The sequence below is a fragment of the Thunnus maccoyii genome, chromosome 17, assembly GCF_910596095.1.
Source record: "Thunnus maccoyii chromosome 17, fThuMac1.1, whole genome shotgun sequence".
Lineage (NCBI taxonomy): Eukaryota > Metazoa > Chordata > Actinopteri > Scombriformes > Scombridae > Thunnus > Thunnus maccoyii.
In genome coordinates, this window is record NC_056549.1 from 15,417,151 (window position 1) to 15,430,787 (window position 13,637).

Below are 13,637 nucleotides of genomic sequence, written 5' to 3' on the forward strand. Positions count from 1 at the left end.
AAACTTCTGGTATGCTCTCAAGGCCTTCAAAATAAAAGCATTTAGGTTTCGGGCTATTAAAAAATAGTTTTACAGCACTTTAATTTAGTCTTTTTATCGTCACCAATTAAATAAAACTCTACTAATTACTGTAAAAACTACAATTCTACAATATGAACTATTTTTGGAATCAACTACAAAAAAACCCAAAAACAACAACAACAAGACACAGAATAAACTCGGATTCTATTAGAACAGATTCTATTAAAAACGTAACTGAGAATGCAAAAGCATGACAAAATCAGCTTTGGTACGTTGCCATCTACAGTAATGCTCTTCCATATGAAATTGTAGAAAATTTTGTGATTGAAACTGGAAAACAAAAAACAGGATGTGCTTTCTCTTTTGCTGCAGTAGCTGCAAGGTCATACTGACCCAGGCAGACCAAGGGACAAGTTGATGAATGTGACCTATTTTATCTTGAGCAAGCTACCTAAAGGTGTCTTGTTTTTCTATTTGTGGTAAACATTGGACATCTTCAACCAGCAACCGGTGCTTTGCTACTATACCTTGTATCCCTGCAATGCATTATGTAGTTGATATTTATTGCACCCATTTATTTTTAGATAAAATACTCTTTATTGGCACTAAAAATGAAAAAATATGGAAACATTATCCATTATCATCCATTATCTTGCACAAATGTTATCATTAAAGAATGTACAATTCACATTTTTGCTTCCACACATCTAGAAATCAAATGACACTGTAAGAATGAAGTAACAATCAAGAGGCATATTTAACTGTATAATGTGTGCAGTTTTGTGCTAAATTTAAGTGGTAGGCCAGTTATAGCAGAGATGATAATGGATAATACAGATAAAACAAGTAAATAAGATCCAAAACATAAGATATAAACAAGATAAAATTATTTATATATTTACAATAAATACCATCAGTATAGAAAAAAGCCATAAGATAAAGGTGAATCTTAAGTAGAGATTTAAAAGAAGACTCTGAAATTGCCTGCCTGAGATCTCCCGGCAGCTGAGGGGCCCTAACAGCAAAGGCCCGGTCACTTCTAGTGACATGTCCAGATTTTGGACCCATTACTGTAATGGGGCCCTGCTGAAGGATCTCAAGCAGTGATCAGGCTCATAGCAAATCACAGATATAAATAGGAGCCTGACCATTCAAAGCTTTAAAAAGAAGCAGTAAAATCTTAAAATCAACCCTAAAAGTCACAGGTAACCAGTGAAAGACAGCTAGGATTGGTGTAATGTCGCTTCTCTTAGTAGCCTGGCAGCAGCATTTTGTATCAACTGCAGTCTTTGGATGTTTCACCTGCTGATACTAGAATAAAGTGCATTGAAACAGTCAAGTCTGGAGGAGATAAAAGCATGGATGACCTTTTCTAAGCCTGCAGAGGAAATGAATGACTTGAGCTTGGTTTGCTGTGTCAGTTGGGCAAAGCAGGACTGCAACACTTTGGTCACTTTAGCATCAAAAGACAACTCTGAGTCATGAATAACAAACAGGTTGCAGGAACAATGTTAGATAAGGCAGCCAGACTAAAGGAGAGATTGATAACTGCTGGCGCCAGAGGAGGTAGTTGTCGCTTTAACTCTGAAGGACCCAGACCGGAAGCCACGTTGTTGTTGCTGCTGCTGGCTCACAGTCGAATCAGAAAATCAATTAAGTTATGAAAAATACCATTAATTGCCTTTCTTTGTCACCGCAGCTCAAGAAGAAATGGCGGATCTCCAGACGCAGTACATTTGAGGAAAAACACTTAACACCTAATGGGGTTCACACCGACGACAGAAACCATCACAATCGACAGGAATACTTACGTTTTTTAGGTAAGTTAGCCCGAAAGCTAACCAGTGAAGTTGACATTAGCTGCTCGGCTAATTTAGCTGTAGGTTACCATGGTTCGCTGTGGCTCATATTTACTGATATTCACTTGTCTGTCGTTACTAATGTTACGTTTGCTGATGAGGAGGCGGTTGGATTAGCCACACATTAGGGTGTTTAACGTTAATTTAACACCATTTTCACCAAACCCTGCTGACATTTCTTGTTGTACAGGTGCAACATTTGCTTTAGGCTCTTTGTGGACACGTTTTAATTAAATTGTTAGCTGACTCGCTTGGCTCCTCTCTCTCTCTCTCTCTCTGTCTCTCTGTCTCTCTCTTTCGTATTACAATAACGGTGCTAATGTGTGTTAGCCATTTTGCTGAAGTAGCTTGATTGCTACATAGAAGTGTGTTTTCCGTTCGTTCACGTTGTAAATAGACCAGCTCGAGTCCAGCTTGTACATTGAAATGACATCTGTAGTTAATGTTTAGCCACCTCTAAGAAATATCCACTGAACTGCTTAACAATATGGCGTTAATGGTACAGCTACGCTTCAATCAGACATTATACAGCTGCTGAACACTGTGAAAGATTGTTGACATTTGAGTTAGTTACACAGACGTGAAGCAGAATAATGTAGAAACAGGATTTGTTTTGGTTTCATCATGACTGTCCACTTCAGACTTGTCACTTTGTATTTCAGCTCAAGAAGAGACTTGATCACATTAAACTACCAGTCAGCTATTAATAATGGTAACTGAAATGTGTGATGTTCTATTCATGGGTAGATGGAGCTGAAATGATCAGTCGGTTAATCAGTTAGTCCGTTCAACTGAAGATTAATAGTTAATAGTTGCAATTAATTAGTGTTTGTCATATTTTCAAATAGAAAATGGTACAAATTCTGTTTCCAGTTTTTAAAATGTGAATATTTGCTGGTTTTCTATGATAGTAAAATTGACCTCTTTGGATTCTGGACTGTTTGTCAGACTATTGTCATTGTTGTCAGGCTGCTTGAATAAGTTAGTGTGGGTTAGGTTATGGCGATGGTAATTTTTTTCACTATTCTCTGAAATTTTATTGACCGAACGATTTGTTTAGGAAATAATTGGCAGACTAATCGATAAAGAAAGTAATCCTTAGTTGCAGCCCTGGTAGATTTGACTAACATGAGCTGTGCCATCCTAGTAATGTTTTACAATAGTCTGTATATGTCTGATGTTACGATACTAATCTAAAGATGTGTGTGTTGTCTGTCTTGCATCTGTAGAAATCCTCCAGAATATCTTCCAAACATATGAGAATGAGCTGATGGTTTTGGAAGTCTGCAAGAAGACGCTGCAAAAAAGAGAGAGGCTGACTGGAAGATGCCAAGAAAAAAACAACAGAATCCACAGCCAGTCAAGTGTAGGTGATCACATATTTTGTTCATTACGAGTCATGTCTTTACTGTAACATCATACAGTAACTGAAAAGTTTCACATTTTAAAGTGTAACTTCACCCGCAGGTCTGAGCCTCACTCTGCCCACTGCATAATGCTGAAAAATGCTAAAAAGTGGGCAAGGGGCTGAGAGGGAGGAGGCGGGGGGATGTAGGTACCAGATTGTCTCAGCCTGCCAGATCGGCTCAGGGTCCTGCGTTCACAAATGACATTACACATTATGATTGGTTGTACGTTTGAAAGTGTACGGATGCTGTGCGCTCGTGCCTCAGACTACCATTTGAATGAGCAAATTTTGATTGTGTGATTGTTTGTGTGGAGAGATCTACATCTAATAAAATGTAAATGCCAAACTTTACATGTAATTATTTATATATAGGTGCTGTGCATAAATGTCTTGCTGCAGTCTGGGACAAATATTTATTAGAACAAATATCAATGCCAATATTAACATTTAAGACATTTTAATAATACAAGCCCAGATGGATATTTTTAATGTAGAATTTTAATATGTTTAATATTTTTTATGTAGACAGTGACCCATCTGTACACAATATTTTATTATTTTTTTAAATTCTAAAATTGAATTCTGTGCTGGGCATAAATGTACTGCTGCAGTCTTGGACATGGGCTGCCCCATTATTCATTAGTAAAAGTATAACAACAAATTCAATGTACAACCCACAAATGGAATTCAGTAAGGCCAAAATGCTGCAAAACTGTGACAAATCAGTAGTTTTCCCTGTCGTGATAGAGGAGATCTCAGTTGTATCTCCAGCATTCTCCTACCAACTGTTTCTTAATACAATATCCTGATTAAGAGTCTCTCCTAGAACCATGTACTCGTCCCGAACCATCACAATATGGACTTTACGGTTCTGTGCACGCAGTTGTAAGAAGAATACGCAATGACCTAAACAATTACTGTCAAAATAGTTTAATAATCCACTTACTCCGACATGCAGAAAAGTAATTCTGAAGAGTTCCACCCAAAACATTTAGGCAGCACATCACTTAGCTGTAGCATTGACGTATGCCAAAACCTGAAAAACAGATAAATTCTCCATAGCAAGACACGCACTGACTCCAAACAAGCAAAACTCAGGCATTTTGTAAAGGACAATATTGTTAAATTAGATCAGTTAGCCAGTTAACGTAAGCTAATGTAACTAAAGTAAGTTAAGAAATGAAGACCACAAGGAAATACGTCGCCATTACTCTGCAGAACACACAGCTAGGACCCCAAGCGGATCTGGCCAAGTAGGTCTATGTGTGGACTGGCAGTATCTACATGACACATCCACTTGGTTAGGTTTAGGTTTGAGCAGTGGGATGGTTAGGGTTGGGGTCAGGGGGGTGTGTCATGTAGCATATTGTTACAGTGACAACATCAGAGGGGTGTGTCGTGAAGTAAAGTGGGTGTGTCATGTAGGTCTGCAAGACTGCAGACAGACCCCTCTCGATTTGGCAGGCTGAGCCAATCTGGTACCTACAGGACAGGAGTTGCTGAATGACAATCCCCTGGCCAGAGAAAAATAAGGATGATAATACTAATATTATTATGAGAGGAGCCAGTTGTCATTTTTAAATAAACCTGTCTTTGTTTATTTTCACATGAAGACAGTTTTAGCTTCAGGAGCTAACAGGAGCACTGACCTGCTGAAAGAAATCTGTCAGAACTGTTTGAAATCTGTCTGTGACTGTCAGCGGGAGGAAACGCTGCTGGCAGCCACAAAAACAAGAGAAATCCTCTTTGCACTTCATCCTGTAGCTCTTTAACTCTCTGGCTGTCTGTTCCTGCAGTTATCAGCTGGTAAAACCTTGTTTTAAAATGTAAAATCACGGTCTAACCTGAGCTCCACCGTTACCGAACTTATCCGCTGGAGCTCCGGTTACACAGCAATTTAATGTTTTGAAACAAGATTTTACCAGCTGATAACTGCAGGAACAGACAGCTAGAGAGTTAAAGAACTATGAAATGCAAAGAGGATTTCTGTTGATTTCGTGACTGCCAGCAGCTCTTCCTCCCGCAAACAGTCACGCAGGCAGAGAGATTTCCTCCAGCGGGTCGGTGCTGTGCTGTCCCAGTGCCCGGTTTAGAATGAGATGACTGGATATGTTGCCACATGGTGGCTTTATACATAACCTTCTTTTACAGGTATAAGCTAAAAATGCTGTGCATGCTAACAAAATGTAGTCCTAAGTCAATTATGGAACCATGCACCTCTCAGCATGGCTAGGTATTATTCCTAGACAAGGATGATACGTCTCCAAGTTGTGGGTTAGATTCACTATTTCTGTTATGCATAAAAAAGAACAAGCTATGACTAATCTATAAGGAGTCAATACACAGTCAATACTCCTTACTTGTTGTTGCAGAAAAGCCTAAAAACATACATCCAAGAGTGATGTTTAATATATTGGGGGTTTTTTTTCTCATCAGTACAATATTTCCATTCCCTCGGCTCAGCATATCAAAGCAAGACTGTCATTGTTTCCACCTATTAAATAGCCATCTATTCATCTAATTTGAGTGCCGTTAAAATGATCTGACTCCTGTGATAGATTACTCTCATTATGTCAAACACCAAAACGACCAGTAGATGGTAGCATGATGCAAGGACTCAAGGATTTGCCAAAAGGGGCTGTTCTGAGGATGTTGTCCTTGATTTGGCCTACAAGTAGTTTCCAGGAGAGTGACAGCTGTGTGATAGTGGTTTGGATTGCATCGAGCTTGAGAGACCAACGTAGGATTTCAGGCATCATTAGCTGTAACTGCAGTAAAAGAGCCCCATCTGTCAACTGTTACCAGGTCTTTTTTTTTTTTTTTTAATATAATGCTGTTAATACTCTGTAAATTACATTTCCTGCTCAGATTAGATCAAATGTTTTACTTTTATACTGACAGTTAAAAAAAGAAGCATTTTATTTTTTCACTTGCAGACTTAAAGAGGAACTAGCTGATTGCATTTTATACAACCCATGTTTGTATACTTGACTAGCCTTAAGTTCATACTTCTTTTTAGTTTATTTAGCTTTAGCTCCGTAATAGTAGGGTAAATTAAACAAATGTGATTAATGCTGAGTTTCAAATGGATTTGGGAAAACAACAGTTGAGAAAACAAACTCACCACAAGGTCCCTTTAGTAACTTTGTGAGGCTTTTGATCGTATCACACGATCTTTATCAACAGATGGAGTTTGACCAGTTGTCATGGAGCTGTAGATGAACACATTTCAAATAGACTTTCAGAGCAGTTCAAGGGCTTCTTGTCCATGTTGGCGTAAAAACTGAGGTTCAAAGTTTATTCAGAAACAGAAGTTGAGAAAACAATCTCACCACATGCAATTCAGCAATACGTAAGCAAGAAATCCTCCAAATCTACATCCATACTTAAAAAGTAATAGTCATTTGATTTCATTACCACAAGCCTCGTTCAGACAGTCTTCATCTGTAATAAATTATCTCATTTCAAGATTATGATTTCTACGTATAAGTACACCATGTATTGTTGTAACAAAATAGTATTTGTTAACCCAACCCAAAGATTTATGACCTTTATATAATATCTCCATCCAGCTGCCAATAATCCTGGCTGTTGCTGCGAAACTCTGAAATTATGTTCTCTGCTCTCCGTGTGTCGTTGCCTCGAGGGTCAGCCAATAACATGGACATAAATTAGAAATTACCCTCCTTACAAGTTGTAATGAAGTGATAGAAGTCGTCAAATGTTGTTGATGGGCTCTCTTTTTTTTTCATGACCGCAGTGGATTCTGAAGATGGTGTAGCCATAGAAGCTCCAGGAAACCTCACCTTAGACACAGACTTCCTCCTCGGACAAGACCTTGAGTTTGGTGATCCTGATCATGACAGCAAGATTCTAGGTCTGGAAAAGTTCTCAGGTTTGTAAGCCAATTTTTTTTTTTTTTTTTTTTTTTTTTTTTTATCATCATCACAAACTGCCTTTGACTTTCATTTGTACTGTATCTGTCCATTGACTTGTAGCAAGTCTCACTGTCTCCAAATGTTGCATGCTCCCCTTCCTGCTAAGTGTGCTGTATTAGTATATTTTATTGACATCTTATCCCACATATGGCAAATATATATTGATTATATAATAACAGGAACTAGAGGCTCACATAGCCTGGTCCTTTATAGTACATTTCAATTTAGTCCATAGTTTGAACCACATCTGCTTGATGAAATGATGGTCTCATTATGTTTTGTATAAGCTCTCATTTTCACTTCCTGTCATTACCATGAAAATGTGGTATGAATCAGAGATTAAAATGATTTTTAATGGCTTTACCAATGAGGGAAATGTAGTGGTGGCTTCATTTATAAAAGTGACCGCAATACAAAGAGGACTCAAAGGTTTCAGTTTTTTTTTAGACTCTGTTTCTCGCCCCTCCGTGCAACAGTAAGAGAAATGGAACGAGCAGCTCATATTTCCCAGCTCTCTGCCAGAGAGAGTGATCTGAAAAATGGGAAAGTAGAGAAAGGAGCAGAGACACCATTATTTTATAAGGGTCATAAAAATACGACCATTACCATCAAGGACACCATTGTAAGAGGGCATTTATTCATCATCATCATCATCATCATCATCATCATCATCATCATCATCATCTGCTGCCTCTGCTCCCTCTACCCCACCGACATTATCGTTTCCCCCTCATCATCATCATCATCATCATCATCATCTACCCTCATCATCATTATCATCATCATCAGCAGCAGCAGCCTCACCATTACAGTCATCATCATTATCATTAGGCACCGTAATCATCCACGAGGGGTTTCCAAGGGGCAGGATAAAAGGGCAGCCTCGACGCTCGCCTTCCTCACATCCTCTCTCGGCATCTGAGGAGGAAGGTTGGTTAGATTCTGACTCGGGTCGCTTCAGGAGCGCCAACTGAAGTCGGGACAGCGCTGTCATCTTAAAAGTTTTTCTTTCTATCTTCTGGGAAAAGCTTGTTTTTTTTGTTTTCTTAAAATCTCAGATGGCACAACAACAGCTAAAACACAGTTGACCTTGCTCGTCGTGCTGTGAGTATCAGATGTTAGTTTCTCTGAAATTCACTCTTATCTGATTTTTTTTTTTTTTTCTTTTTCCTGAGAAGAGAGATTGTCTCTGGCCTTAAGTTATCTCGCTCAGCGGGGATGTAGATAGAAGGGCACATTCAGGAACAGTGAGATATTGCTGGTTGTTTTCTTTGTTTGCTTTTGAGTTTAAAGAGATTTGCTGGAAAATACTCTGAACTGGATTTGCGCCTTCAGGTGTCTCACTTTTAAAACTGTGTCTCGTTATAACAGTCTCAGTGAAACTCTGTAATATAAAATGTGATTTAAGGTTTTATTGGTGACTCTGTTTTGATCTCATAATGGCAATTTTCTCGGTGTAATTTCACCCTTTGTGACTGTGGTGACTGTGGTGGTGTCACCATTCTCCGCACACTTGCCCCTCATCCAATCACATGGCTCCAGCCTCTCTACTGTGGAAATCGGATCATAAATCGTTCATTTGTTTTATATATTTATTCCTGTGATTATGTTGTAATGTCAGATTAATTTATTCAATATTAGCCATTTTGGACGCCCATACAGCTGTGCTGAACATCTGTTATGTTTTTGTGAGTCTTCTCTCTGTATTTACTTTTACTGTACTTCTTCTCTTTCATCTTGATCTCATTGAGAGAGCCTGTTAAATAAAGGTTATATATATATAATACAGCAGAGAGAGGAAAGTTGCAGATGCATATAAATCTAATTGTGACATGTTGTAGGTTTAGTGAATAGTAGTAAAGAAATATGCTCTAGTTTGTCGAGGTCTTTTGTCACTGAGAGTGGACTCTGAAGGTCTTCTGTGCTGAAAATCTGTGCAGTGTTTGTAAACATTTTTTCCTGTTTGTCTTGTCTCGTCCACAGAAGTAGCTGCTGAGATTGGTTTCTCTGTGTATCCTCTGGGTGATGAGGAGAGCCCTGCCTACAGCCAGCTCAGCATGGAAAGTGAAACGGACAACTCGCGCAGCACAACCGACAACGGGAGGGAAGACGAGGGCCGAGCAGCCCAGTCTGAGCCCAGTTTTCCTCCCTATCTGTCCTGCAGGGGCTGTGGACAGCTCCGCGATGAACCTCTGGGACCTGGCATAGACCTGGTTGGCCCTTATTGCCTTAGGTGCTGCAAAGCCTCCAGGGAAGCCAAAAGTACAGACTTCTGTTCACCTTACGGAAGCATCAGCGGGATCCGCTCAGGTTCCCACCCGCAGCTCGACGGTGACGTGGTGGGAATCGGGATGGGCGACAAAGCACTGATAGCTGAGGACAAGTCGCCCAAACTGCACTCATGTCACATCTGTGGCTTCTCCTCACGTTACGCCAACCATGTGAAGCGTCACATGAAGACACACAACGGAGAGAAGCCCTTTAACTGCCCCTTGTGCACTTACGCTTCAGCCCAGCTGGTGAACCTGCAGAGACACCTGCGCATTCACACTGGTGAAAAACCGTACAAATGTGACAGCTGCAGTTTTGCCTGCAGTTCCCTTGGCAACCTCAAGAGGCACCAGCGCATGCATGTGCCCTCTACAGGGGCGGGACAGGACACCATGCCACGACCTACCGGTGGCCAAAATAGCCTGAAGAGGCATGTGATGGGGCAAAGACCCAATGAGGAAGAGCCTGGCGCTTCAGCCAAGGGTATGTATGATTTCCTTAATAAATCATTCCAATATTAATCCTTTTTTATTTCAATTTGAAGCCATCATAATCAACAATCTAGTATAAAGTAACTCAATCTTCTATTTTTCAGTTTCAGAGGTTGCAAGGCCATCGTCTAATCTGAGTTTGGGAGCTCAGAACAATGACTATCTTTCAGCCTTTGATGGCTTAAAGGGGGCATCGCCACCACCCATACCAGCCTCTAACCCAGCTCCCGGCCACCAGCCTCCACCTCTACTGGAGACCACAGGCGGCGGCGGCAGCAGCAGGGCGAGCAGAGGGGGCGTAGCAGACGGCGTCCTCCCCCCGTCACTTTTTCCGTTTACTTGCCGGTTGTGTGGCATTGTCCTGGAGGACGAGGACGGCTCCTCAGCCCAGATATGTGCCAAGTGTACCCTTGAAATGCTGACTAAAGACTCCTCGTCGTCACCCAACAGCCCCGGCGAGCGTAGCGACAAGGTGTACACCTGCGCCGCCTGCCCTTTCCTCACACACTACCCAAACCACTTGGCACGCCACATGAAAACTCACAGCGGCGAGAAACCGTACAAGTGCCCACAGTGCGACTACGCGTCAGCGCACTTCGACAACCTCAAGCGCCACCACAGAGTGCACACAGGCGAGAAACCTTACAAGTGCCATTTGTGCGATTACGCCTGCGGGAACCTGGCCAACCTGAAGCGCCACCAGCGCGTGCACTCGGGTGCCAAGCCCTTCCAGTGTGCCGTGTGCAGCTACAGCTGCAACCAGAGCATGAACCTGAAGCGGCACATGCTCCGACACACGGGGGAGAAGCCGTACAAGTGTCAGGAGTGCGGCTACACCACCGGCCACTGGGACAATTATAAGCGACACCAGAAGAAGCACGGCCTGGCCACAGACGGCTGGGTCAAAGTTCCAATGACTGGCAACGACGAAGACGAGGATGTAGGAAAAGGGATGGGAGTTGGAGTTCAAACTCACAGAAAAGAGGCAGGGGTCGATATGCAGTATATGCCCAGGGAGGGAGGGCAGACAATACACTCGTGCTACAAACTTGAGATTGTATAAAATATAACTCAGCAAAACTAAGCTACCAGCAACTCGTTTTTTTCTTGTTTTTCACAGAGCCTTTATATTGTTTTAGTGTGTGTCGGTCTTTTAGTGTTTTGTCGGATGTCTTCAGAGGCTGCTAATTGTTTATTCGTAGAATCTCGCACAGTTATGAAAAAAACCAACTGTTCAGAATATTTTGATGCCTTTCGAGTAAGGCACCTTACTCAACCGAGTGAGGGGGGTGAATCTATTCAGTTTGTCTTCTAATGGACAGTGAAAGTCCTCTTACTGTCTCATCCTGTATGTTATATCACATTAGGCTAATTATAACATTTCCCTGTCATTCTACAACACATATCTAGTTCCTCATTGAAGGACAGAGAAAACTTTTTGCCCTTCTTACCAAATATTCCTCTATACATGGAACTCATGCACACATTTGCCTGAAATATTAGAGCTGCACTGTGTCGTTATTCATTTCTTTTAAGGATGACTGTTTAATTTATTTTTTTAAGTTTTAAATGTCAGTGCCATGGGTTCAGGCTACATTCTTTTACTGTTTTTATTTTTTTTTTAAACAGTGTTTCTACCTTCTTATCGCATTCACAAGAATGTAAATACTAATTCAGAACTGGTTTTGTCCTTGAGGTTGTTTTAACATGAAATTAGATTTAATAAGTTATGACCACACAGTGCAGCTTTAAGTGAAGATGGGTCCTTGTAAGGGCCAATATTGCGCTTTCTTTGCATTGGGGCATAAGCTCTGGTAATGGCATGCCTTCAGATTCTTTACTAATGTATGTACTACTAGCAAAGTGCTTTTTAATAGTACTGGAATTGTTTTACACTTGATAAACTATATCTGTAAATTAGGTTGTGTTAACCTAATTTAATAATCTCCTATATCTTGAACTTAATTGTCATCTAAGCCAAACCCCTCAGGATTATAAAGTGTGATTTGAAAGACTAAAGTGTTTTATTTTAACACTGAGAATGCATGCGTTTTGCATTTTAAAGGCCCTCTGCAGTCTTGATTAGGTGGTATGGTTAAAGAAAAAGCACATTCATACACACACAGATGCATTTGGAAGGTTTAGGACGAGTTTGTGGGAGGAAAAAAAAACGTTGATCTCTTTTTATATGTAATTCAGGAGTGACATAAATCTTACATGAGCATGTTGTTCAAAGGATTTTCTTCCCCACAAACTTGCTATTCACATATCTTTAAATTTATACATCTTAAATGTATTCCTCTTGGGAAGAGTCTTTTTGAGGGCGACTATGTTTAATCAGCTTCCCTTTGATTACTGTTTATTATTGACTGTGAAATCAGCCCACTCTTGTTTTTTTACTTGAAAAAAAAAAAGATGACACTATTAGTAAGCATGTGAGTGTGTAATATTTGTTTTATTTTTTTAATGTGGCTGTAATACATGCTAGACGTGCATACTTTAATATATAGAATTGTTTTCATATTTTGAATGTGTGACGTGTCATTAAGTTACCATGGGAAAGATAATAGGGACTGTGATTTACGTTTACTCTCTTTGTGAATTACTATTATATGCAAGTGAAGTATTTTTCAGGTTGCGAACTTGCCATGATACAATGGAGCATTGAACCCACTGATTAGTACTGACATCCCCCCCCCCCCCAAGTGTTCATTTTTGTCCTTATGCAGTGTCTCATAAATGCCTTAAGTGAGGATTTCGAAATAAACACATGGAATTCATTTCATTGAATGTCAGACATCAGACTGGTTCTCATTTTTTCTTAAATCTTGAAGACATTTTCACATATTGGTACATACTTAACTTCTAATTTCTGCTTTGTCAAGATACTTGAATCATATTGTTATTGCTTAATTCTGTAATCAGTATTTTTATAATAACAATGGATCATATGAGCATGTCTAATATGGAAGGGGTCACTCATAGGGTAAGACCCATAGATAATTATCTAATCACTTGACAGGGTTCCCAGCTTTATAGCAAGTTTCAGCTCAATGTTTAGCTGTCCGGCTGCAACTTGATGGATTTAGTGGGATTTATTGGCAGAAATGAAATACATTATTCATAAGTATATTTTCCTTCACGTATAATCACCTGAACATAAGAATTCTTGTGTTTTCGTTACCTTAGAATGAGCCCTTTATATCTACGTAGGGTGTGGGTCCTCTTCCATGTAGCCCACCCAGAAAGGACAAATCAAATACTGGCTCTAGAGAGGGCCTTTTGTGTTTTTCTCAAGTTTGGCGGGAACCGTAGATTGTACTACATGCTTGGAGGGCGGGCCAGTGTGAATCCTACACACTGGCCCTTTAACTATTTTGGTTCACTCTCACTGCTCTCATTTTTGGCCACACAGTCGTTTTTGGCCACAGCAGGCTATTTTCAGAGAAAAAGCTCAGTGTACAAAATCTGCTGAGCAGCAAACAGCCACAGTTAGCGACTACCTGGTGAACATGGTGTCGCATTTAGCAGCTAAAGAGTCAAATATTTCCCTCAGGAGCTGGAGAGAGTTAAAAGAGTGTGAATATTGGACTCACATTCACTAGGTAGACAAAAATGCAACTCCAAATGATAAGTTTTAAGCCACAGT

General features: G+C 40.3%; 1 protein-coding gene across 1 annotated transcript; it reads left to right on the plus strand.

Moving 5' to 3' along the window:
• The first annotated feature begins 1,610 nt into the window (after positions 1 to 1,610).
• Positions 1,611 to 12,783, plus strand: znf513a (zinc finger protein 513a). The gene is made up of 5 exons (XM_042391404.1): positions 1,611 to 1,841; positions 3,110 to 3,246; positions 7,049 to 7,183; positions 9,210 to 9,980; positions 10,093 to 12,783. The coding sequence occupies exons 2-5, from the start codon at positions 3,207 to 3,209 to the stop codon at positions 11,049 to 11,051; spliced, it is 1,905 nt and encodes a 634-aa protein (XP_042247338.1). The 5' UTR covers positions 1,611 to 1,841; positions 3,110 to 3,206; the 3' UTR covers positions 11,052 to 12,783.
• The last annotated feature ends 854 nt before the right edge of the window (positions 12,784 to 13,637 follow it).